Source organism: Aquarana catesbeiana, linkage group LG13 (assembly GCF_042186555.1).
Source record: "Aquarana catesbeiana isolate 2022-GZ linkage group LG13, ASM4218655v1, whole genome shotgun sequence".
NCBI classification, from domain to species: Eukaryota; Metazoa; Chordata; class Amphibia; order Anura; family Ranidae; genus Aquarana; species Aquarana catesbeiana.
Genome location: NC_133336.1, coordinates 47,060,770 through 47,087,954, shown reverse-complemented (window position 1 = coordinate 47,087,954; position 27,185 = coordinate 47,060,770). Strand labels below are relative to the sequence as shown.

At 44.2% G+C, this 27,185-nt stretch overlaps 1 protein-coding gene across 11 annotated transcripts in view; it reads left to right on the top strand.

Moving 5' to 3' along the window:
• TRIM9 (tripartite motif containing 9) overlaps positions 1-27,185 on the top strand; it is a 141,992-nt gene that overhangs the window by 92,869 nt on the left and 21,938 nt on the right. For 5 of the 11 annotated variants that reach the window (XM_073609990.1, XM_073609991.1, XM_073609996.1 and 2 more), the window contains exons 6-9: positions 4,110-4,267; positions 8,364-8,502; positions 10,804-10,842; positions 15,836-15,994. In XM_073609990.1, the coding sequence (XP_073466091.1) occupies positions 4,110-4,267; positions 8,364-8,502; positions 10,804-10,842; positions 15,836-15,994 (495 nt within the window). The remainder of the gene's footprint in view (positions 1-4,109; positions 4,268-8,363; positions 8,503-10,803; positions 10,843-15,835; positions 15,995-27,185) is intronic. The other 6 variants (XM_073609997.1, XM_073609998.1, XM_073609999.1 and 3 more) reach the window with 2 other exon arrangements.

Here is a 27,185-nt window from a genome sequence, read left to right as displayed (position 1 = left end):
CTGCCCCCTGCCCCAGTGTGAAAGGGCTCTAATTGGAATGAAGTCATACCTGGGCCTTTAGCAGTGGTATGGTCTTTCAATGTACATATTTGTTATATTACACTAGATAGGCAAAGTGACAGGGTCTCTTTAATTAGGTATTTGCTGTGCATGTATACAATATATTCAGGGAGGATAGCGAGCAATAAGGGGGGGAACATTCCCAGTTATAGCCAGAAGAAAACTTGGACGCATAGAAGTTGCCAGCCTTGAGTAAACAAGTTTGCTTTAGATGTAGATTTGGATTTAGACAACGGTACTTTGGCAAATATTTTCTCTTGTCACTCTGCCAACCAACCTGATACAGCATTTCATCTGGGAGAGTTCAAGTGGGGACGAGGCCTGCGCCGGATGCTGCAGTGTCACACATAAGTCATCTCATCTCTTTCTGCTGTCTTATCACAGTAATTGGTGTATGTATGCTGAGCCCGTTACATCCACCATATATGATCAGAGGCTTATTGTGGCATTAAAGGAAAACTAAATCTTTAAAATATTTTTTATCTCAGTGTAAAATGCTATTATTACGTTCTTGTCTTAAAGAGACCTTTCTTGCGCTATAGAAACTGAAAAAATGTTATCCATAGATTACCATCATATAAATTGTGCACTGCCAAAAGATTCATTCATTTTCATTTTTGTTTCATTTGTTTTCTTTTGTTTTTTTCGGGTCATTCGTTATGATCAGAATTCGTGATTTCGAATAAATTCATAAATTCGGAAATACGAAAAATTGGAAGTTCGGAAATACGAAACTATGAACGAAAATTCGAAAATCCAAAATAATAACTAACTAACTAATAATACTTAACTATTAAAATATAGGTATTGGAATTTCCTTTCAAATTTGGCTGTTAGTGTAGGTAACGAATACGAATTTATCCGAAGTTACAAATTATCCGAAATAACAATGCCGCATCTAAACAAATGCAACGTAACAAAATGATAATAATTAATAATAATAAAAAGTTTTTATTATTATTATTTATTAATTTGTTACGTTCCATTCGTTTTAGATGCGGCATTTGTTATTTCAAATCATTCGTAACTTTGGATAAATTCATATTAATTACGTTCACTAACAGCCAAATTTGAAAGGAAATTCCAATACCTATATTTTAATAGTTAGTAATAATTATTATTAGTTAGTTAGTTATTATTTCAGAGTTTCGAATTTTTGGTTTTTCAAATTTTCTAAATTTCGATCTTATTTTTGTTTTTTTTTCTTTTGAATTTTCGTCCTTATTTTCAAATTTTCGAATTTCCGAATTTTAGATTTTCGGAAAAATTTGTTAAACGGGTTTTCGTTAATTTGAATATTTCCGAATGATCCAATTTTTTCTAATTTGGTTGAAAAATGAATTCAGAACTAAATGAATTGCACATGTCTAATATAAATCGGTATAGTGAAATGATCAGTAAATCCAGAGATTCACTATATGGCCAAATGTATGTGGACACCCCTCCAAATTATTAAGTTCATGTGTTCCCAGCGAAGGGCGTTGTTAATGCTAACAAAGACGTTTTAAATAATTGTGCTTTTCCAATCTTGTGGTTTGGGGAAGGCTCTTTTCTGTACCAACACGACTACACCAGTATACAAAGCCAGCTCCATAAAGACATGGCTTGATGAGTTTGGTGTTGGGGAACTCAAGTCTCCTACACAAAGTCCTCACACATTCAATCCATTAAGATCGCCAAACTAATGTCCAAGAGTCCAAGGTAACTTTATGATAACATTGATTCATAGCAGAATAGAGACAACATGTTTTGGGGGCCAAATTCATCAAGGCTTAAGAATTCTGACTGTGCTTAAAGCAGAGCTTTATCGTAACAACTTGATACAAAAGAATGTTCTTTAGCAAGGAACATACATTCCACATTAATAATTATGCTACCAAAATTAGTGTCTGCTGTAAATTGCTTTTGGCATTGCTCCTGTTTCTTCTTGCTGGAGGCTGCCATTTTGCTGAAGCCCAGAGCCCCTGAGCAGCAGTAAATCATAAAACACAACTAAACTCAACGATTAATGCCCTGTACACACGATCTGACTTTTCGACAACAAAACCGTAGAATTTTGTTCGAAGGATGTTGGCTTCAACTTGTCTTGCATACACACGGTCACACAAATGTTGGCCAGCAATTACGAACATGGGAACATGGTGACGTACAAGACGTATGGCAAGCCGAAAAGAAGGAAGTTCAATAGCTATTGCAGCTCGTTCTGCTTGATTCCGAGCATGCGTGAACTTTTGTGCGTCGGACTTGTGTACACACGATCGGAAATTCCGACAACGTTTTGTTGGCTTAAAATTTGAGAATCTGCTATCAAACATTTGTTGGCGGAAAGTCCGACAACAAATGTTCGATGGAGCATACACACGGTCGGACTTTCAGCCAACAAGCTCACATCCAACATTTGTTGTCGGAAAATCCGATCGTGTGTACGGGGCATTAGGCCTAGTTCACACCATGGTGCAGAGACGTCAGTTTTTCTGCATGTGTTCTGCAAGGGCTCAACAAAAAAAACAATGGTTCTCTATGTGCCCTGTTCACACCACACCGTTCGCATTTTTTTGTGTGCAGGAATCTGCAACATGTATGCAGTTTTCTGCACAGAAAAAAACTGACATGACATCAACATTGGTGTGAATAGGGCACATAACTGACATGCATGAAAACTGATGTCCATGTGCATGAAAATTGAGGTAAACTGATGTCTGCAAGTGAAATCTGCGCAGCTTTCCGATCAGTTCCCATCCGTTTTCATGCACATATGATGTGAACAATCCCTTAAAGTGAATGTAAACCCAATGTCATCCTTTCTAAACTACTGCCATAGGGGTTATCTATTAGGATATACATGCCTCCTGCATGTATCTTTACCTGTCAAATGTCTCCCCTCTGTCTGTTATGAGACCCAAAAAACTGCAGATTCTGTGGGCGGGTCTGTTGTCTGGAGCTCGGTGGGTGGAGTCGTGATGTCAGTAGACTCCCCGCCCACCTCTACACTCCCCTTGTCAATATGCATTTCTCCTGTGTATTTCTAACACTGCACTTCTGCTGAACTTCTGCTATGATCTCTAACATCCAGTGAAAAGACAGGAAAGTAACCACATGACTTCAGCATGCCAAATCATGCTGAGGTGTGGAACAGCCAATCCTTGCAGAGCTGCTGAAGAAAGGAGTGGGGGAGGGAATTAAAAAATAATGGATGTGTCTTAGGCTAGTGCACGAGATATGTAAATCACCTGTCACTCACAGCAAGGGGGAGGATTTGACAAAGTTTTTCTCTGTTTGTCAAGATTTATCTCACTAAACAATAAAAGAGGATTGCTCAGAGCTGGATTAACTCTTTGTGGCAAGACTGGGCTCAAATGATAGGAAATCGTATACTCTACATTATGACATAAAAAAAAAAAAAAAAATTGGGGTTTACATCCAATTTAATACATACTGGGATTGCTAACTGTCCCATTTGCTTGTGTCCTCAGCCAAGCTGTCAAACCATCAAATGGCTGTGTCATAAATGGAAAAAAGCCCCCCTTGCCATTACATACTGTACATTCAGTGCTGGAGGTGGCAGAACCGCGTTCCCCCGCGTTTCCACTGAAAAAAAGGCCTTGCCATACTTATATTTTAAGATCCAATTAGATAGACCCTCACCCTTTTTACTTGTTAGTAAATCTAATGTGAATTGTACAATCAGATCGTAGAGAACCCCCCCCCCACCTTGTTTTCATGCCAAGCATCACATCCCCATGCTCTCTCTGCTTTGTTAGGCAAACCTGGTGCTGAATCCCATAAGGCTTTGCTTTAGTAACTCAGTAATCAGATGTACACATGTTCATTGTAAGCACAAGCCAAGCTGTCCTAGAGAATAGACAGAGGGAGAGGAGGGTGCGCCATATTGAATGCAGACCACAATGGTAAAATAATGGATCATTCAAAAGCCAGAATCCCAACTAAGAAGGACTGCTATTTGTAGACAGAAGCAGACAAATTGATCGGATAGAAAAGAACTGTATTTCATTTTTGATAACCCCTATTGTGCTGTACATGTTTTTCAGTGCCCTCTTTAGTACCGGCACCCCCAATGCTCCAGCTGGAAGAATGTTGCACCCACAATAATAGTGCCACTTTGTCCTGGAAGCAGCCACCCATGTCCATGGTCCAGGCAGAAGGATACATACTGGAACTGGATGATGGCAATGGTGGGCAGTTCAGGGTAAGTAAAATGCATCTTCTTCTGTCATTAGTGTGACATGTGTTGTAAAATTTGCTGCTTTCATAAAACAAATTACCGGACCTCTGTCCATATGGGGAAGTGCAGGACACAGAGATTCGGAGGGAATTCACAAGACTTTCTGAGGTTCATTTGATGTGCATTTGTTTTTCTTTCTCTGTAAATTGATTCTGTGCATAAAGTCAACACCATGCTACCAGAGGCAGCTTATTTCACTTTGCAATTTCACTATAAGGTCCTTTTCTCATGAGGCAGACTCCAATTAGAGGGGATCCGTTTGATGACCCCTTGATGATCTGAGCAGATCGAGCAGGTGATCTGAGCCCACTCTGCGGTATGGACCAGCGGGTGTAAACAGAAACTCCGTTGTCCATTTACACCCGACTGCCCTCCAATCCGACCTGCCTAGACAAAGAGGGAAAGAATCCCCATCTTTTTTTTTTTTTCAGCAGACCAGATTAGAGGTAGGCAGGTGTAAACGTAAAGTCTGTTTACATCCGCTGGTCCAAAGGGGTGAATGGAGGGTCCAATCAGGTCCATCAGAAAAACGAATAGATGGACCTTATCAGACCCTTTGTGTGAAAGCGGCCTTAGTTACCAAAAAATGTGAATAGAGCATAAAAAAAGGGGTGCCATTGCCAAAATGCGAGGTTGGCACTTGTTGGGTTATCTCTTAGCTTTCAGGCACGTAAGCGTGAGATACTATGAACACCGGTATTCTACAGGTAACTACACTGATGTTTTTAAATTATCAAAATTGTAAGAGATAAAGAAAAGGGGGGAAACATGAGAAATGGACATTAACGTGAACCTGTCACTTCTGTTGGCATAGATAACCAAGGCCAGTGCTGAAAAGCAGACACCCAATACATCTTCTTAAAACCATGCGTGGAATGATGTGACTCTACACTACCAATAACCCCCCCCCCCCCAAAATAAGGCTCCCGGCAAAAGCAGAGGTCTAATACTTAGCTCTGTGGCACGTGACGTGGACATAATGGTGACCTAGATGTCAGCAGATGGAACTACAGGATGCAGAGTGGGAAAAGGCAGACACAGAAGAAGTTGGATAGTGCAAGGCTTTAAGGACAGTTAAGCTGGACATACACAGAGCAGAATTGATCTGGTTCCTGATGAACCAGGAGCCTGATGCACCCTCCCACCAAGCATTGTCACCTGGCCAGCGCCTGTATCCAATAAGGTATGGACATTGTTTGGGTATTTTGACAGTTAGCAGTGCCGGCTGTCAGAATATAATATTCACAGTGGAAGTTTCATCTATTAGATTGGGCTGAACAAAATAAAATCCAGCTATGGGAACTTTGATGATTGTTTTGCTCTACAGACAAAAGAAAGGGGGCAGTGGATGCCTGAAACACAACTTTAGATAGGATTTGGCTCCTGTTTGACACTGAGTTCTACAATATACAGTATATACAGTATCTCACAAAAGTGAGTACACCCCTCACATTTTTGTAAATATTTTATTATATCTTTTCATGTGACAACACTGAAGAAATGACACTTTGCTACAATGTAAAGTAGTGAGTGTACAGTTTGTATAACAGTGTCAATTTGCTGTCCCCTCAAAATAACTCAACACACAGCCATTAATTTCTAAACCACTGGCAACAAAAGTGAGTACACCCCTAAGTAAAAATGTCCAAATTGGGCCCAAAGTGTCCATATTTTGTGTGGCCACCATTATTTTCCAGCACTGCCTTAACCCCCTTTGGCATGGAGTTCACCAGAGCTTCACAGGTTGCCACTGGAGTCCTCTTCCACTCCTCCATGACGACATCACGCCACCATCACGGGTGGATGTTAGAGACCTTGTGCTCCTCCACCTTCCATTTGAGGATGCTCCACAGATACTCATCACCTAGTTCATCACCTTTACCCTCAGCTGCTTTAGAAAGGCAGTGGTCGCCTTGGAGGTTCCCTCAATGAACTGTAGCTCCCCAGTGCCGGCAGCACTCAAGCAGCCCCAGACCATGACACTCCCACCACCATGCTTGACTGTAGGCAAGACACACTTGTTTTTGTATTCCTCACCTGGTTGCCGCCACACATGTTTGACACCATCCGAACCAAATAAGTTTATCTTGGTCTCATCAGACCACAGAACATGGTTCCAGTAATCCATGTCCTTAGTCTGCTTGTCTTCAGCAAACTTTGTGGGCTTTCTTGTGCATCATCTTTAGAAGAGTCTTCCTTCTGGGGCGACAGCCATGCAGACCAATTTGATGCAGTGTGCAGCGTATGGTCTGAGCACTGACAGGCTGACCACCCCACCCCTTCATACGTCTATTTCCCAAAGACAACCTCTGGATATGGGGCTGAGCACGTGCACGCAACTTCTTTGTTCGACCATGGCGAGGCATGTTCTGAGTGGAACCTGTCCTGTTAAACCACTGTATAGACATTTTCACTTAGGGGTGTACTCACTTTTGTTGCCAGCAGTTTAGACATTAATGGCTGTGTGATGAGTTATTTTGAGGGGACAGCAAATTTACACTGTTATACAAGCTGTACGCTCACTACTTTACATTGTAGCAAAGTGTAATTTCTTAAGAGTTGTCACATGAAAAGATAGAATAAAATATTTACAAAAATGTGAGGGGTGTACTCACTTCTGTGAGATACTATGTGTATGTGTGTGTGTGTGTATATATATATATATATATATATATATATATATATATATACACACTATATTGCCAAAAGTATTGGGAAGCATGCCTTTACACGCACATGAACTGTAATGGAATCCCAGTCTTAGTCCGTAGGGTTCAATATTGAGTTGGCCTGGCTTGCAGTCTCCACTCTAATTCATCTCAAAGGTGTTCTATGGGGTTAAGGTCAGGACTCTGTAGAGGAACTTGACTGGCCTGCACAGAGTCTTGACCTGATAGAACACATTTTGGATGAATTAGAGTGAAGACTTGTGAGCCAGGCCTTCTCTCCAACATCAGTACCTGACCTCACAAATGTGCTTGTGGAAGAATGGTCAAACATTCCCATAGACACACTCCTAAACCTTGTGGACAGCCTTCCCAGAAGAGTTGAAGCTGTTATAGCTACAAAGGGTGGGCCAACTCAATATTGAACTCTACGGACTAAGATTGGGATGCCATTAAATTTCATGTGCATGTAAAGGCAGGCGTCCCAATACTTTTGGCAATGTAGTGTATTTAGTATACATTCACAATGGGGTTGATTTGCTAAAACTGGAGAGTGCAAGATCTGGGTCAGCTCTGCATGGTAGCCAATCAGCTTCTAACTTTAGCTTGTTCAATTAAGCTTTGATAAAAAAAAAACCTGGAAGCTGACTGGTTTCTATGCAGAGCTGCACCAGATTTTGCACTCTCCAGTTTTAGTAAATCAACCCCAATTTATACTATATACTGTGTACATGTATACAGTGTGTGGTTGTATATATATATATACTGTATATATTTGATATATTACCACATCTTGTGGAGGTACTTTACAATGACACTTGTGTTCTTTGTTTTTTGTCTGAAACAAGACATCGACTAAAAAGCTGCAGTCAGGTCATTCCTCAGACCAATTTTACCATCGTGCATTGTCTGGAATTGTCATTGATTTATTCTATTAATGGTTAAGTGGTGACTGATTGAGTCAGCATTTCCCATGTCTATAGCTCACTCTCCATCCTGCAGTGTCCAGGGGCAGTAAATCCCTGAACCGGAGTATATAAACCTTGTCCCCAGCAGCAGAGTCATGTCTCAATAAATATGTGCACCAACAATTAGGCCACAACTGATGGGAGGCTGCAGGCAGCATGAACTCAATAGCCTGTGGGAGACAAGGGCGCTGCTTTATACAATACAACACAATGACATTTTCCAGGGTCTGGCATTAATTCCACTGTTACATTTTTGCTTCTATTACAAGATGTTTCTTGCATTCAAAAGCCCTGGCAATGGTCAACAAAGAAAACATAGGTACAGTATTTATCTACATTGTACATGAACTGTGAAGTGCTGGAAAAAAAAGTTTGCCTATCCATGAGAAGCTCCACAGAGACTTATAAATCTCTTTATATTTATAGGAGGTCTTTGTTGGAAAGGAGACAATGTGTACAGTGGACGGCCTTCACTTTAACAGCACCTACAATGCCCGAGTCAAGGCCTTCAACAAAGCTGGTGTCAGCCAGTATAGCAAGACCCTGGTGCTGCAGACCTCTGAAGGTAATGCCCTTGTGTTGCTTGCCAGACAGTGACTAGAATGTTGAATAAATATCTATATGTGTGTGAATTCCTGTACATCATACGGCATCTTGTTAACTATGAGCAAGGAGAGAACCTTGTCCCAAGTGGCCACCCCTAGGATGTGATAAGATCCTAATTTTCCCTTGTGCCTTCTTAGCTGCCTATTAATGCTAGGTATCCAGGAACACAAGCACAAGAATGTTCATTCCAACACTGTTTCCTCGAGGTATATGCACTATATGGCAAAAAGTTTGCTGACACCCGACCACCACACTTATATGAGCTTGTTGGACATCTTACTCCAGAATTCTGGATTTGCTTGCTTCCTATGTCGCTATAACAGCCAATACTCTTCTACAAAGGCTTTGCTCAAGATTTTGAAGCTTGTCTGTGGGAATTTGTGTCCATTGGCCAACAGAGCATTTGTGAGGTCAGATACTGATGTTGGGTGAGAAGACCTGGCTCACATTCCAGTTCCTCCCAAAAGTGTTCAGTAGGGTCGAGGCCAGTCCTCAAACCAACTAAACCCTTTCGGATGACTTAAAACACCAAATGAAAGCTAAGCTCAGCTAAAGCTGATCCAAGATCAGTTCCTGACTCTTTTAGATGTTGGATGAGAAGACATGGCTCACATCTGTTGTTCCAGTTCATCCCAAAGGTGTTCAGTTGGGATAATTTTAGGGCTCTGTGCAAACCAGTTAAGTTCCCCCACACCAAGCTCATCATACCTTGCCTTTATGGAGATGGCTTTGTGCACAGGGGCAGAGTCATGATGGAACAGAAAAGGGCCTTTCCCAAGCTATTTCCACAAGGTTGGAAACAAAGTTGTGAAAATAGTTTTTTTTATGATGTAGCATTCATTACCAGAACCTTTCACTGAAAACACCTGATCTCAAAATTTGGAAGGGTGTTCGCCTGCTTTTGGTCATATAGTGTGGCACTGTAGATATGACACAACGGTTAGCAGTAGTCAGTTGTATTAAAGCAAACCTGTTCTTTGCCCAGTTAGGTCAAGTGACAGATTTAGTTCGGGGCAGAGAGGGTAACAGGGAGATTTCATGTGCTCCCCCTGCCACCCCTGCTGGAGCCTCATGCAAATTGCTGTGTGAGTACCAACCTGATGCTAGGCCACAGCTTACACATGGACCTTCCTTCCTGCCCCATTGACAGCACTTAGACCCCTTTCACACTGAGGCGTTTTTCAGGCACTTTTGGGCTAAAAATAGCACCTGTAAAGCGCCTGAAAAATGCCTCCCCTGCAGTCCCAGTTTGAAAGCCTGAGGGCTTTCACACTGGGGTGGTGCGCTGGCAGGACATTAAAAAAAGTCCTGCAAGCAGCATCTTTGGGGCAATGGAGGAGCGGTGTATACACCAGTCCTCCACCGCTCCTGCCCATTGAAATAGGCACCACTAGCGAAGCGCCTGCAAAGGGCTTCGGCAGTGGCGATACACGGGCGCATTTAACGGTTTATTCTGCCGCTAGCGGGGGGTTAAAAGCGCCCCGCTATCGGCCGATTAGCGCTGCTAAAACGATGTTAAAGCGCAGCTAAAACTAGCTGCGTTTTACCGTCAACGCCTGGCCGCCCCAGTGTAAAAGCAGCCTTAGACCTGCTAACTGACTGGTGATACACTAAGCACTGCATTATGGGTAGGCAGGGGAGTGAGCCACATTCACTCCTATACACTTTTCTCCAGCATGTTAAAAGGGTGGCATGGAAGTGAGTTAAGGGTGAAAATATTCTTCTTAGCCTCTCTGTTTTCTAACTGGGTTGGTGGTGTAACATTTTTGCAGAAATCAGAACTGAAAGTGAACCTTTAATACCCAGCAGCAGACACAGGGGTTTATTTACTATAGGCAAATAGACTGTGCACTTTGCTCCAGAGCTTAGTAAATGAGGTATAGCTTCACTATGCAAAAAATACCCAATCACGTGCAAGGAAAATAAATAAAAAAACAAAACCAACATTTTTGCTTGCACATTATTGAATGATGGAAATCAGCAGAGCTTCTGCTCATTTACTAAGCTTTGGAGCAACTGCTCTTGCAGAGTGCAAAGTCTATTTGCCTTTAGTAAATCAACCCAATAGAAACAGGCACCTGCTTCAAATATTTTGCCCAGGGTGTTCTATTATACTGACTTCAGCTCTTGAAATTGGGGATCTGGCACTTCACTATTGGTCAGTGAGGCTGTCCGTCACAGGGGTGAGCCAATAGTGAGGCACAGGAGGGAGCGGGCGCTGCTACCTTTTCAGAAACTGAAGATGGTTTTCTCATATTAGAGCTTCTTGGTTCGAGGGCTTTCGGAAGAACTTTGCAAGGTACGTAAACCTACCTGCAAGAACCTTTAGGTGTCCGTTTTTTCATATTTACTGTCAGTTTCACAGCACCCATGTTTTATTGTACAGTAATGCAGGGGGTGTGTGCATTGCACTACAAGCCATTGATTGTGAATATCATCCCATTGCATATGTATATATGTGATCTAAATGCATCTGTGTTATTGTGCAGCACCAGTCCAAAATGCAGAATCCATTCAGGAAGGTGAAGACAAGGCCTGCTGTTCCCATACAGAGTTCTATCTGCCTGATCAGTCTGACAAGCCCCCTGCAAAGTCACTAGTTCAATCAGCAATGCTTCCGGATTTTTGGAGATTAGTAGTTGTGACTGTGCAGGGGGACTTGTCACATCGATGGACGCGGTTTTTATCTTCAGCCTGATCTAGGAGTTCTGACTTTTGGATTGGCACTGTGACATAATCAAATATATAAAACAAATGTAATATATTAAAAATGGTATAATTTAATGCACCCTATTTTGAACTATTATGTTTCACAACGGTCTACAAGTGGGATTTAGGCAAATCCAGAAAGAATCAGCTGACCTTTTGCCAGGCTTCTGGGATCTGTCATGACTTGCCATAAAACCTACCAGGGTGTACACCTCTACTGCTGAAATTGATGTCAGTTTGACTTTTTAAATGATAAAAGATACAATTTCCTCACTGCTCTTTCCCCCAGCTTCATGCCAAAGGGGTTGATTTACTAAAGGCAAAGAGACTGTGCACATTACAAGTGCAGTTGCTCCAGAGCTTAGTAAATGAAGGGGAGCTCTGCTGACTTCCATCATCCGATCATGTGCAAGCAAAAATGTTTTTTTTTTTTTTTATTCTCCTTGCATGCGATTTGGTATTCTTTGTAAAGTGAAGTTTCACCTCATTTACTAAGCTTTGGAGCAACCGCACATGCAAAGTGTACAGTCTATTTGCCTTTAGTAAATCTACCCCAATTTGTTTATAGAGAGCATTGGGGTTTATTTACTAAGTTTGGAGAATGCACAACCAGGTGCAGGTCTGCATAGAAACCAATCAGCTTCCAGGTTTTATTGCCAAAGCTTAATTGAACAAGCTGAGGTTAGAAGCTGATTGGCTACCATGCACAGATGCACCAGATTCTGAGTGCACCAGTGTTATTAAATCTCCCCCATTGTTTTCGATTGGTGAGCTTTAGTGGCATAGTACACAGTATAGATATCAGTTGGTGTTCAGCAGTCAGCAAACACCAATGGTTCACCCTTAATATGGGAAGTAGGAATAACCGAGATTAGGAGATTTCTTTTCTCTGAAATTCTAGCAAAAATGGGGAGATTTCAGCTAAATTATTCATATTGGCAAAGTGCATTGGAGTCATTTAGGAAGGTATATATTTTGGTGGATTTTAAGGGTGCAATTGGCTTTTACAGAAGCTGCTTTTACCTGTTCTTGCACCAAAGAATGGCCCTCATCGGGCACATTATTTTTATTTTTATTTCACAAAAAAAAAAAAAAAAAAAACAGTTAAGAAAAAGTAAACATAAGATGGCAGTATTGTTAAACGAACAAGTAAAAGAACACACATTCAAAAAACACCTAATAAAATAAATTGAACAAAACCTTAAATATACTAAAAAAAATACCCTTTTAATGAGCAAAATTAAAAACTTATACTTGGATGAAATTTTGCCAACATCTAATTTGGTAATCTTGCAGTGAAGTGGTTGCTTCTGATTGAAAAGAATAGGGAAGCACTGAGGAAAACCCAAGAACCCCAAAGATTGGTGTCACTACTGTCAGGTTTTAGCTGCCACACATGACAAATCCCAGGAGGTGACATTTGCTTTTGTGTGCCGCAGCAATCCAACCAAATGAAGGGCCTGTGTCAATGGGCTTTGGGCTGCGCCAATGGACAAATGTAATGTGCTTTTAGGTGCATTCAGCCCGCATTTGGGATTGACCTCCTTCTGATCTGAAAGTTGAACTTCAAATTGGATCAACCTATGTTTGCATTCCTGTTGACTTGTATGGGGAGAGATGCAGTGCTGACATGAACCAAAGCCCATCTACACACGTCTCGAATAGATATGCCACACATCTGTCAGTTTGTCTCATTTGTCTAACTGCCATCTCCTCTGAGGTTTGGCCCATTGTGCCCAAATCTGACAAAAATCCAGGCATTTTATGAGTGAGGCACGCACTGCATTTCTCCTACCAGGTAAACATAAAATACGGGTGTCCAGTGCAGTTCTGTTGTCTGAAGTTTGTTCCTTTGTATCTTCGTGTAATGTGTGCTCCATCGTGTGTGGGAGCCAGCCAGTTTCAGACCTGCTTTTTTTGCAAATTAGGTTCTTCCTTTTATTTTACCCCTCAGCCTTTTGTACTCATGTAGCTCCAGTGCATACTGTAATTTTTCTGTGAGGTATTTGTGTGCTTTAGCCATTGTCTCTGCTTTACCAGTTGTTTTCCACGATTCGTAGTGATGGAGTTTGTGTTGCACAGTGAGGTTTTGTGGTCATCCATAAACAAGTCAATTTACAAAGCTTAGCTGTGTCTTCGTATGTCTGCTGGAAACTTCATAGAACCATTTTGTTTTGGCGGAGTGTGAGTTCTATGGCTCTCATTTTCTTTTTATTGTGGTGCCTATATTGTCATCGGCTATGGTTGTGTATTGGCTTGGGTGGACAGAGGTCATTTATGGTCATGTCTCCTTTTTATGTTGGTTGGTCACCTTCAACGTTGGGGTGATACAGATCATTTGGGGAGTCAGTACCATGATGTGAGGCAGTCGTTACAGGCCGCCTAAGGTGATCGAACTCCATTCCACACAAAGCTTTTATTTTTCTACTCACTATAGCTCACTTGGTGGCACTCTGCTGAGTAAATCCAGTGGGGTATGGATTGATGGAACTGAGATGTGTTGCACCAAGTTAGGATAACAGTGTTTGATCATTTGCACTCATTGTACGTAAGGTAATGTGTATCTGCTCCCTAGACGCAGTGGAGGCAGCCATTTTGTAAGCCGAAAAAATAAAAATGACATTTGGGTCCATGTAAAAGGCCCTATACCACCCCTGTTTAACTCTTCAAAAGTTATTAGCCCACCAAACATCAATGGAAATCTCCAAGCTAATCTAGAAAACAAGGGAGGGTGAGCAAAGACAGTGATGTAGCTTCTTACTTAACAAGGCCTTTGATGGGTTAGGCTGCAGTCAGGAAAGGAGAAGTGAGACAATGGCATAACTGTCTAAAGCCATGGAGCAGAATACTAGACAGTGCCCCCGACTCCAACTCTTTAAGGCAGGCCATAGGTGGTACAATTTTTTTTCCTGCAATCGCTCAATTCCCCCATCAACACAGTCAGTGTTGATGGAAGAATCACTCCCACTAAGCTATTGTGTCTTTCTGGCAGGGGAGAGGGGTGGAGGGTTGCAGGGAAACATCCCACCTCCCCGCCAGTAGAACACAGTGATTATTGCTTGCACTGGCAATAATCGCATGTAAAATCAGCCTGCCCATACATGGCTCAAATCTTGGCCGGTCCCTTCTGAACTGGCCGAGATTGTAACCGTCTTTGGCCAGCTTAACTCCTCTAAGAAAAAAAGGAAGCAGTAGTCAGGGCAGGTAGCATTCAAGCGGAGTTGTTGGGTAGATAATGGGGTAGGCTACAGGCGATCCGGGATGGGGGCGGGGTAAAAAAATGAGCTTTACATTCTGGGGCTGCAGTACTGAATCAAGACAAGGCCCCTGACCCCCAAGACTGTAATGCCTCTAACATAAAGAACACGTATTTGAGGCAGATAGGATTCAGGCAGAGTGTTTGCACAGGCAAAAGATGGGGTAGGCTGCAGACAGTCAGAACAGGAGAAGTGAGACAGTGGCACAACTCCAAATGCTAGAGCCAGGGAGTAAGCCACAAGACAAGACCCCTGACCCCAACTCTGTAACCCCTCTAAAAATTAGAACAGACAGTGATTCATGTGTGTAGGCAGAGTTGTCACAGAGGTACAATAGATAATGGGATAGGCTGCAGCTTATCACGGAAGGGAGGAGGGTGGGACAATCGAATTGCTTAACATTCTAGGGTCGTAGTACAGGATCAAGACAAGGCCCCTGACCCCAGCTCTGTAACCCAGTAAGCCCTGGTCAGGGCAGGTAGCATTCAGACAGAGTCATCCTAGTGGCAAATGATGGGGTAAGCTGAAGACAAGCAAAGGAGAGGGAGTGAGGACAAAAGCTTCACACTTTTGGTTGGCCATGTAGGACACAAGACAAGGCCCGTGACCCCAACTTTGTAACCCCTCCTACAAAAAGATCAGGCAATCCCGGATAGCAAGGATAACTTGCCACACAATTGTGGCAGTGTTCAGTAGTAAGTCTGTTAACTTGCTGCACATTGTCACTGACAAGTTGTACACTTGCAGAGCACTTGAAGTTCTAGTTGACACTTTTCCAATTTGTAGCGAGTTTGAGTGGCAAGTCTCTAGCAAGAGCAAAGTTGCAGTGGTGAGTTTACAGCAAGAGCTTTGCAAGTCTACAGCATGAAAATTCAGGCACAGTGACCCCCTGTGCTGGGATGACTATTGCACAACATAACTGAACCAGAACTTGCAGCAGACTTGCAGAATGTTTGCAAAGAAAGTTGATCTGGAGCCATGCAATGTGGACTTGCTGTAATTGTGCAACAAACTTGTGAAGCCTGGCAAGCCTAGCAATAGCTTAGCAGGCCATTTTCAAACTTGCAGCACAATTGCTTGCTATCTGGGGTGGTCAAGGCAGTTAGCATTGAGGCAGAAATGTTGCATGGGAAAATGACGTGGGGTGCAGACAGAAAGGGCACAAGCGGTCAAACTACAGCCAGGACTATTATCAGTTGCTTGTATGGTTTTCTATCAATGTTGGCTCAGCATACAAATGGCTATCCCCCACTGTGTGTAGGTGACAGGCTGGTTTTCTTTGTATAATCTTTATGTATACTGATGTACCATGCATGTCTTTGCTAGGTTCTTTTTCCCGAATGTCAGCCAATCTTGCAGCTGAAATGTCAGCCACTCTTGCAGCTGAAATGTCAGCCACTCTTGCAGCTCGTCTGCAAGTCAGCACCCTGCCCTCTCCTCTCGATTTCCTCCAACACTCAGACCAGGAAGCTTGTGTATCTCCAGGTAATGGCTCTTATCTCTTCTGCGCTATGTAACATTGTGGCAGAACTGACAAGTATTAGAATTTCAACAGTTGCACACGTTTGCACGGATACTACTATTTCTTGTGACATTTGATTTATTGTGGAACTGTGCAGTTTTACTTCTTAGAAGGAAATAATAATGGTTTTAGGTCAATTTTATTTTATGTAATTTTGAACCAGTGTTATATCTGTTGGTAATATTTATAGGGTCTGTTTCACAAATTCACATGTTACACCCATGACACGTGATTTCCGGAACATGACGAGTTTCTAAACAGAGAACAAATTTTACAAATTTTGTATGGATCCATTTTACAGGCAGGTAGGGATGGGAGTAGGGGGGAGGAGTCACTGCACTCATCTGTGTGTAAATCGAACTTGAGCTATTGTAGCCTGTAACTAGCAAGCATTTTATAGCAAATAATGTGAAAAATAGCCTAGAGCTTCAACTTGTTGCTCAAAATAAGAGAACAAAATGTTGCATTTTTTCATATTTAGCCAGACAATTTTTTTTGTCCTTAACATAATAATAAAGGAATAAAATATATAAAAACACTATGCAATTCCTTTAAGTGACACTAAATTATATAATCGTTCACCAAATATACACAGTCACTATTTTCGGGTCCTGCGATCTATATCTCGTGAAGTGGTTACATACTGTGTTTTTCTGTTTCCTTATAACGTCCCCTGCATGAGCTTCTGAACGTCCCCTTTCTCCCCTCACCTCCATGTGTTTGGAATGAGCAGTTCATGTTAGTTGCGGGCACATGCACTGCTCTATGGACACAACACATCCCATAGTCCATAGACCATCTAGGGCAGTGGTCATCAACCCTGTCATCAGGGCCCACTAACAGGACAGGTTTTATGTATTACCTTGGGGAGATGCAGACTAGAATACTGCAATCTCTGAGCAGCAAATGATATCACCTGTGATGTATTTCAGTTATCTTGCAAACCTGGCCTGTTAGTGGGCCTTGAGGACAGGGTTGATGACCACTGATCTAGGGAGCAAGAAAGAGAGGGTGACTAATGTTCCTACAAACATTGGGACGTGGAGAACGAACATAGCCACCCTCTAAATGAAAGTCAGATCTCAGCAGTGACAAAAGGGAATTTGGAGAAGGCTGAGAGCAATAGAAGGGACTATTCTGAGTAAGGAATACATACTTGAATAGAGTTTTTACACCAGAGTTTAGTTTTACTTTAAAGCACAATAAAAAGTACCCGGTACTTCCAAGAGCCAGAAGTGCTCTTTAGCCAAATCCAGATATACAATCTTGTTGGAAAATCTTTGTGCTCTTAAGGGTCTCATTCACACAGGCATACCTATCTGTACACCTGTGTGAAGGGTCCTCTCTGCCCACACAGGATGGCCAGGCGTTGTGTGCATCCATGTGCAGGCAGTCCCCTTTCACACGACTGCATGGAAAGGTACGCCCATGTCCATGTGGCCCAAAACTGAGCAAACAAGACTGCATGTACAACCAGGATCCACTACATTGACTATCACAGGAAGGGCAGAAGAGTCATTGATGCTGGGCTGGGATTGACTCCCCGACTTCACCTTCTTTATGCTGTAAAAAAGGCAAGATTGGGGCACTCAGTGAATGACTGGAGACAAAGCAGAGCAGAATTTTTGTTAACTGATTATGCATCAAGTAGCTGTTTATATGATGAATGGTTGGCTGCGGTTTCTATAAGCATCAGCAAAGGAAAAGGTTACTTTAGGAGAACCTTAGGCTATAGAGTGGGTCCTCATGAAAAAAAAATCTGTAGTCCAGTTTTTAAAGAAATGCTCAGTTTTGACAGTCAGCTGATGGAAGGATGAAGGTCTTATGGGAGCAGGTTGAGGTTGTTTGCATGCTGTGCTGTGAGACAGACAGGCAGCTGAATTCTAAAGAAGTCTTTGATTTCCCTCTGATGTGACCTCTTCAAGCAACTGTCATACATGAAGCTAGTCGATGGAAATGGAGATAGGCTATGGTAGGGGGTTATAGACAAGAGAGCAGTGGACATCTTTTAAAATCAGATAAAGCTGAATTCCTGGTAAATGACTTAAAAAATTGAAATACATATATGGGAACTGTTTTTTCCTAGCAAAAAATTTATATTTCTGTCCATCCAGTCCTAGGATTTATAAAGCCCTACCAGACAGAAAAGCCAGACAGGTGACCTGACCTGACCTTCACTCCAGTTAAGAAAAACCTCAGTAAAATATAAACCTGACCAATTCCATAGTGCCCATAAGACACTAAATGTAAATAGGTAAAATATACAAAGCTAAACACAGTGTAGATCAGGGGTGGACTGGGCCGGGGTGCAATTGCCCCCCAGGCCACTCTGATGCCCCTTAAAAAGGATGCACCACTTCCACAACAGACATGCCCAAAGGTTTCCTGGTGAAGAGGAGTAAAACGACGGGATGAGGACAGAGCGTAAGAAGCCTCTCCAGCATGGATGGTTTATGCCATGTCTGAGCAGAGGACAGCTCCATGCCCCACCGGAGGCTCTCCTCCCCCCAGTCAGCCCCGACTCAGCCACCCCAGCAACCCCTTGCAGCTCCCTGCCAGCCAGTTGAGAAACATGTCGATGTAGCAGGCGCTGTCCAGCCCGGTAAGTATAGTGTACCCGGAGCGGAGCTTAAGCCTGGTATGGGGTCGGGATGAGGCAGGGAAGAGGGAGAGCGGGAGGGGGGCCGAGTCGCTGCACCATGGGTCTCTGGGTTGCACTTGCCCCTGGACCAAAAGTTGCCAGTCAGCCCCTGATATAGATCAATGTAAAATAGAAAAAAACAACATGAACGGGAAGCCCAAACACTAGACAAAGAAACAACGAAACACTAGGGGGAATGCCGCTGACCTCCCGGAGAGGGAACTCCACCTGTAAAAAACAAAAGCCAGGGCAAGGGGAAGACAGCGCAGACCTCTAATGTAGTGGTAAAATCCAAGGCTTTATTAAAACAATGAAATAGCTTATACTGACAATAGTGATATAAAAACACATAAAGACCAAGGGAAGCAAGCCCACTGCATCGCCCAACAATCCTGGGAGGGGTGTGTGGATGAGCAGCCACAGCATCTGGACCGCTGTGGAGCCGGCTGATGGGAAGAGCTGCACAGGATGCCTGGCTTCTCCGCTCCCAAAGGACAGCAGTGGGCTTGCTTCCTTTGGTCCTTATGTGCATTTTATATCACTTTTGTGAGTATATACTATTTCATTGTTTTAACAAAGCCTTGGATTTTACCACTACACTAGAGGACTGCGTTGTCTTCCCCTTGCCCAAGACAAACCTCAGTGCCAAACCTCAGGGCCTGTGTCTGGACAGTGAAGTAAGGACACTGATGTGCTCATGAGCCTGCTCTCCTCCTGTCACCATAGTCCTTGTTTGACTGGCTTCTGGTGCTGCCCATCCTTCTCCCAGTCTGTGTTATTCAATGCAGACTGATACCAAAAAGGTACCTGAGATTGCCAGACAAATTCAGGTCCTCAGACTAATTGCATATACTAATACATTGAGCCCTTTTTAAATTTAATGTTGATCTTTATTTGTTTGTGGGATTTTTTTAATATCTACTTGGAGTTTAGCGTTGCTCACAATTGATTAGTTCAAGAAAAAGTTACACTATATTGTCAAAAGTATTGGGACACCTGCCTTTACACGCACATGAACTTTAATGACATCCCAGTCTTAGTCCGTAGGGTTCAATATTGTGTTGGCCCACCCTTTGCAGCTATAACAGCTTCAATTCTTCTGGGAAGGCTGTCCACAAGGTTTAGGAGTGTGTCTATGGGAATGCTTTACCATTCTTCCAGAAGCCCATTTATGATCAACAACGTTTGATCGCTCAGATTACTGAACCCCCCCCCCCAAAAAAAAAATCTTACAATTATTAAAGAGGAGGGGTGGAGGATGCAAATAAGTAGAACTTCCCCTCTTGGGTTAGGTCCTGCTTTAAGGACTTGTGAGTACTGACCTGAGAGCAGGGCCTGGGTGACTGTGCTACTGCTAACCCCTTAGAGCATTATTGCTAAGGCTTGCCAGGCCTGGGGCATTGTCTGTGGTGACCCAGTGCTGTCCATTCCCTGAGAAATTATTGAGGGGACTGTTCTGAGAAGTAGCTGCAGAGAAAGAAAGGTGTCCTGTTATTGCTGTTTAGCACTCTGGAGTATCCCATGGCTCCCTATCCTATCCAAGTTACTCAGCAATAAATACAAAAAAAAAAAAAAAAAAGAAACCCCATAAAGCCAGAGGAGTGAATGCTGCTGTATGAATGGCTGCACTACAGAGAGGAACCTGGGATATATTTGCTGCCCTTGTGGGGGTAGCGCTGCACAAAGAAGTCTATGAAGAATGCAGGCTTGGCCAGTGCAAAGACCATTTTGGGCAGAGGATCTAAAGGTGGCAGCCAGCCCCGGCCATCCGATTCAGATAATTCAAAAACTGGGGATGATGGGACCTTCAGCAGGAAAGGATTCACCTACTACCCAAGATAAATATATTCTCCAAGACAGTTTTTTTGATCTCGCATTGTAAAGAGCCCCCCATCCCCTCTCCATAAACTACCTCTGTAAAATGACAGCATGTCACCGTGGCTGCATTGGGAGGAGCCCAGGGTGCTGTATAGGTCATGCATGTCTTAGATTGCTCATATATTATCTTCCTTGTATGTCTACAAGACCAGCTGTGAATTTTCTTGGTATGGGGGGGGGGGGGGGGGGTTGGATGATGCCTCATCTACGGAAGCTTTATTTTCTGGCAGATGATCAGACCGAAACATCTAGCGGTTCCTCTGCCACAAATTAATCAGCAAGTCAAACTGATGGACTGAATAAATGTCATCCGGGGACAGTACGAGCGAGCCGTACTCCAAGCCCGCAGGGTAATCAGAATTGCTTTCTGGTACAGAAACAGCACAAATCACTGCATTAAGGCTGAACATTGAATTAAAAGTCGAGCGTGTGTTTCCATGTATAAAAGGAAATTGGGCCTGAGGAATCAAAGTGTCTGAAAGGGAAACATCTCCTGGGATTTTAATAAGATCTTTGTGAGGACTCGGAAGCATTACTGTGACTCTATTAAATTCCAAATTAAGGACCACTATCGACAAAAAGGAAAATCACAATTGTATTGGTGATGTACAGTAGAATTGTTCCAGACAAGCAGAAGGAAAAACGCAAGAAGGGGAACAAGAAACCTCCGAGGGAGAGCTACTAAGTGTAGTGATGGATTACAAGATGTATACAAGTAAGGGCCTGTTCACATCTGTGCACTTTTCACGCACTAAAACGCACATGCTAAAGCACATAAAAAATAGCTACTTTAATGGCATCCCAGTCTTAGTCCGTAGGGTTCAATATTGAGTTGGCCCACCCTTTGCAGCTATAACATCTTCAACTCTTCTGGGAAGTCCGTCCACAAGGTTTAGGAGTGTGTCTATGGGAATGTTTGACCATTCTTCCAGAAGAGCATTTGTGAGGTCAGGCCCTGATGTTGGGATGAGAAGGCATGGATCGCAGTCTTCACTCTAATTCATCCCAAAGGTGTTCTATCAGGTTGAGGTCAGGACTCTGTGCAGGCCAGTCAAGTTCCTCCACCCCAAATTCGCTCATCCATGTCTTTATGGACCTTGCTTTGTGCACTGGTCCAAATCATTTGGTGAAGGGGGATTATGGTGTGGGGTTGTTTTTCAGGAGTAGGGCTTGGCCCCTTAGTTCCAGTGAAGGGAACTCATAAGGCATCAGATTACCAAGACATTTTGGACAATTTCATGCTCCCAACTTTGTGGGAACTGTTTGGGGATGGTCCCTTCCTGTTCTAACATGACTGCACACCAGTGCACAAAGCAAGGTCCATAAAGACATGGACTTAGCAAGGGTGGCGGAAAATGAACTTCAAGTGCAAAAATTCACATTACAATAATAACTAAAACATATAGAACTAAGTGTAACAATCTAAAAAAAAAAATTTCAAAGTGCTGTAATGGTGTGAACCTCCCAACTAAAAAGTTGTTGCCATTGAAGTTAATTTGTATTGCAATTATCTGTAGAGGAGTTTCCCCCATTCCTGCTGAGTTTTAAAAAAATGTTTATGTCTTATTCTCATTTTAATGTGTATTACATGTGGAATCACATATCACTGGAATTATTGCACCTGAAGGTAATCTGTATGGCAAATATCTATAGGAGGGGTTTCCACCATCCCTGCTAAGTCTTTTTTTCAGCTTGGCGTGTATTATATGTAACATTACATATCACAGAGACCGATATTGTGGTAATGTTGAAGTTTATTGAGATTTCCATACATTAGAGGGTTCCACCATTATTGTTAAGTTGTTGATTAGTAAGTTAGCGCTGCGCTTTTTTTTTTTTTTTGTGGTGTGGGAACACATAACAGTGCTTAGCGGCAGGCCTTTTACTGACACTTTTTTTATTTTCCCTCCAGTAGTTTATTGTAAATAGTAGTGTGGTGATTACCTATTATACTAAAGATCAGCATGTGGCATTAATAAACATCAACAAATTTCAGTTGTGCCCCACCAGGCCGGTGCCCCATGGACAATGTGCCTGGCTGCTGAGTTCATCTCCCCATCCCTGCACTCAGTGCACTGATTGGCAGCACTGATGGGAACTGATTGGTAGCACTGATAGGCAGCACTCATGGGCACTGATAGGCAGCACTGATTGGCAGCAATGATGGGCACTGATTGGTGGCATTGGTTGGCAGTGATAGGCATTGACAGGCAACACTGATTGGCAGCACTGATAGGCGCCACTGATAGGCGGCATTGATAGGCAGCGCTGATGGGCACTGATTGGCACTGATAGGCGACGCTGATTGATTGCATTGGTTGGCACTAATTGGCAGCACTGATTGGCACTGACAGGTAGCACTGATTGGCACTGACAGGTGGCATTGGTTGGCACTGATAGGTGGCATTGATTGGCACTGATAGGTGGCATTGATTGGCACTGTCAGGTGGCACTGATAGGTGTCATTGGTTGGCACTGATTGGGTGCGTTGGTTGGCACTGATTGGCACTGACAGGTCACTGATAGGTGGCATTGGTTGGCACTGATAGGTGGCATTGGTTGGCACTGATATGTGGCATTGATTGGCAATGACAGGTGGCACTGATAGGTGGCATTGGTTGGCACTGACAGGTGGCATTGATTGGCACTGATAGAGGAGAGGGGGAGTTTCACATTGAGCAGATCTCCAGGCTTGTAAGAGCCACTAAGTTCGTTAAACTATCATGTAATGTCACTGCTTGCAGAGACTAGCTGTCAAAACTCGGCGGAGATGTCGGGGGTGGGCGGAACCAAAGAGCTATCATACACCAGCCAACGGGAAAGGGACTGGGTGGGCTGAAAGGGACTGGGCAGAGCCACATACGCAGAGCGGCCCGCCCAGCCCCTATGCTGCAAGCGGCACCAGAAGCCTCTTTTGCCAGCACTCGACTCCCTCTCAATCAGCAGAGCAGCGCAGGGAAGTGTCAGTGAGACACTAATGCATTCCAATATCAGAATTCCCCACACCACACCTGCACTGAGGGGGAGGCACTGTGCCCCCACACTTAGTAAAAGATGGGAAACATTATTTGGTTCTCTAAATTTTCTATAGCTGCGATCGTCAGCTTTTGTGATGGGGAAGAGATTGGGTGCAGTTCTGCCTGGGGGGGGGGGGGGGGGGTGGTCCCTGTTTCCAGGAGGGGGAGGACTGTCACTGCTAAAGCCAATCACAGACCTGCTAGCCCCGCCCACCATCTGGAGGAAGATGACTTGCTTGGTTGCCACTACCAATCTCAGAAAGAAGAGATTTCACTGTGATTTAGAAAATCCCAATCAGGTGACAGTTTGTGGAATTAATGTTGAGCTTCTGGGAATTTTTTTGAAATTATTCCTGAACCTTTGCTTCACTTACTACTGAACCCCTGAATTCTGTGTCCCTTTAAGCCACAGCCAGTATTCAGCGCAATGAAATTCACCTCCAACCACTTTTTCGCAGCTACTGGGGCCCAACTTATGATCCTGCACACAGGCCCACTGCTTTCAGAAAATGCTCCTGACCTGAGCTTATCATTGCGCATCCATTCCATATGCTTGTATGTGACACCACATACATCCCATACATCCCATACATCACATACATCTCATACAAGCACGTGGGCAGAATACGAGAAGTAGATCAGCAGGATGAGTGTGCCAGGACAGGTAGATGTGTCTCATCTCTGCTTCCTTTCACCACTCTGCATATCACGCATATCATAGATGAGAAGAGGGTACATCGGTGGAGCAGATGAGCATGAGGGTACAACGGTGGGGAAATGAGCAGGAGGGGTTCAGAGGTGGGACAGATGAGGAGGAGGATACAGCGGTGGGGCAGATGTGCAGAAAGATACAGTGGTGGAAGAAATGAGAAGGGGGTTCAGCAGTGGGACAGAAAAGCAGGGGGGTACAGTGATGGGCCAGATGAGCAGGGGGTTCAGTGTTGGGCCAGATGAGCAAGGGGGTTCAGTGTTGGGGCAGAAAAGCAGGGGGGTAGAGCAGTGGGGCAGATGTGAAAGGAGGTGTATTGGTGGGGCAGATGAGCAGGGGGTTACAGTGGTGGGGCAGGAGAGCAGGGGGAACAGTGGTGGGGCAGGAGAGCAGGGGGGTACAGAGGTGAGACAGATGTGCAGGAGGTACATAGGTGGGGCAGATGATAAAGCGGGTTACAGTGAGCAGATGGGTTCAGTGTTAGGACAGATGAGAAGGTGATTCAGTAGTGAGACAGAAGAGCATGAGGATACAGTGGTGGAGCAGATATGCAGGGAGGTACAGTGGTGGGGCAGATGAGAAAAGGGGTACATTGATGGAGCAGATGAGCAGGGGGGGTTACAGTGGTAGGACAGAAGAGCAAGGGGGTACAATGGTGGGGCAGATGTACAGGAGGTACAGTGGTGGGAGGGCTGAGAAGGGGGTTCCGCGGTGGGACAGAAAAGCAGGGGGTACAGTGATGGGGCAGATGAGCAGGGGGGTTCAGTATTGGGGCAGAGGAGAAAGGAGGTACATTGGTGGGACAGATGAGCAGGGGCTTACAGCGGTGGGGCAGATGTGCAGAGGGGTGCCGAGGAGAAAGGAAGTACATCGGTGGAACACATGAGCAGGAGGTTACAGTGGTGGGGCAGAAGAGCAGGGGAACAGAGGTGGGACAGATGTGCAGGAGGTACAGTCATGGGGCAGATGGGAAAGGGGGTTACAGTGGTGGGGCAGATGAGCAGATAAGCTCAGTGTTAGGACAGATGAGAAGATGGTTCAGTGGTGGAGCAGATGTGCATGAAGTTACAGTGGTGGGGCAGATGAGAAAGGGGCAACATTGGTGGGGCCGATGAGCAAGGTGGTACAGATGTACGGGAGGTTACAGTGGCGGGACAGATGAGAAGGGTAGTACAGTGGTGGGGTAGATGTGCAGGGGGTTACAGTGGTGGGGCAGATGAGAAAGGGGGTACATTGGTGGGGCAGATGAGAAAAGGGGGAACATTGGTGGGGCAGATAAGAAAGGGGGTACATTGGTGGGGCAGATGTACAGGGGGTTACAGTGGTGGGACAGATGAGCAGGGGGGTTACAGTGGTGGAGCAGATGAGCGGGGGTAGGGGGTACAGTGATGGTGCAGATGTGCAGGGTAGCACAGTGGTGGGGCAGATGTGCAGGGGGTTACACTGGTGGGGTAGATGAGCAGGGGGGTACAGTGATGGGGCAGATGTGCAGGGTAGTACAGTGGTAGGGTGGTAGGGCAGATGTGCAGGGGGTTACAGTGGTGGGGTAGATGAGCAGGGGGGTACAGTGATGGGGCAGATGTGCAGGGTAGTACAGTGGTGGGGCAGATGTGCAGGGGGGTACAGTGGTGGGGTAGATGAGCAGGGGGGTATAGTGATGGGGCAGATGTGCAGGGGGGTACAGTGGTGGGGTAGCTGAGCAGGGGGGTATAGTGATGGGGCAGATGTGCAGGGTAGTACAGTAGTGGGGCAGATGTGCAGGGGGTTACAGTGGTGGGGCAGATGTGCAGAAGGGTACAGTGGTAAAACCGGTTTGCAGGGGGGTAGTGGTCTGAGGTGTCAAGGTGCATGAATTGGCATTAAAACAATACCTGGTGATCCTGCCATGAAGGTCTTGGATTATAACTTTCTGGTAAAGTGGAACTAAACCCTCCTCTTATTTTCAGACAAGGAAGCTGCCATCTTGGCCTCTGTTTGATCTGCAGTTGCAGATGGTGCTGAACATGTGATCCGTTATGACACCAGCCATTTGATGGTTTGACAGTTCACTTGACAGCACAACCATTGACAGATAGCATTCCCTGCATGCCTTAAATGTAACTGTTTTTTGAAATAGTTAAATTGATGGATTTAGTTCCGCTTTACACCTCTTTCACACTGGGGAGGTGCGTGCGTAAGTGGTAAAGCGCCAATAGTTTTAGCAGCGCTTTACCGCTGTTTTAGCAGTGCTTTGGCGCCTTCAACCCCCCCAGAAAGGGGTTAAAAGCACCCGCTTAGCACTGATTTCAAAGGGCTTTTACGGAGTTTTGAAAGAGGCCACCATTCATTTCAATGGGCCGGGGCGATGGAGGAGCGGTGTATACAGCGCTCCCCCACCACTCCAAAGATGCTGCTTGCAAGACTTTTTTTCCTATCCTGAAAGCGCACCGCCCCAGTGTGAAAGCTCTCGGCTTGGACACTGGGGCTGCAGAAGTGGCAGTTTACAGACTTTATTTTTAGTGCAAAAATTCCTGTAAATTGCCTTAGTGTGAAAGGGGTCTTAGGCTCCATTCACACCTGATTGTATCGATTTACTGACGTCTTTCGGGCGTTTTTTTTTAAAGTTTTTTTTTTACAGCTTTTTAGAAGTGTATTACAAGCGTTTTATAGCGTCAGGCATTTTTGTTTAGCCAATAGAAAGCACTAGAGGGAGGAGAGAGAGAGAGGAAATTAGGGGTGGAGAGCTGCTATTTGAGCAGAAAACGCACTTAAAACGCTCAATTTAGGCGTTTCTATTGAAGTCTATGGGGCCAAAAACGCTTGTAATCTGCCAAAGAGAAACTCGTACATTTTTGCGCCTCAGGCATTTTGCTTCAGGCGACAGAATGCTCAGATGTGAACAGGGGCTAATGAAATAAATGGGATTTGGC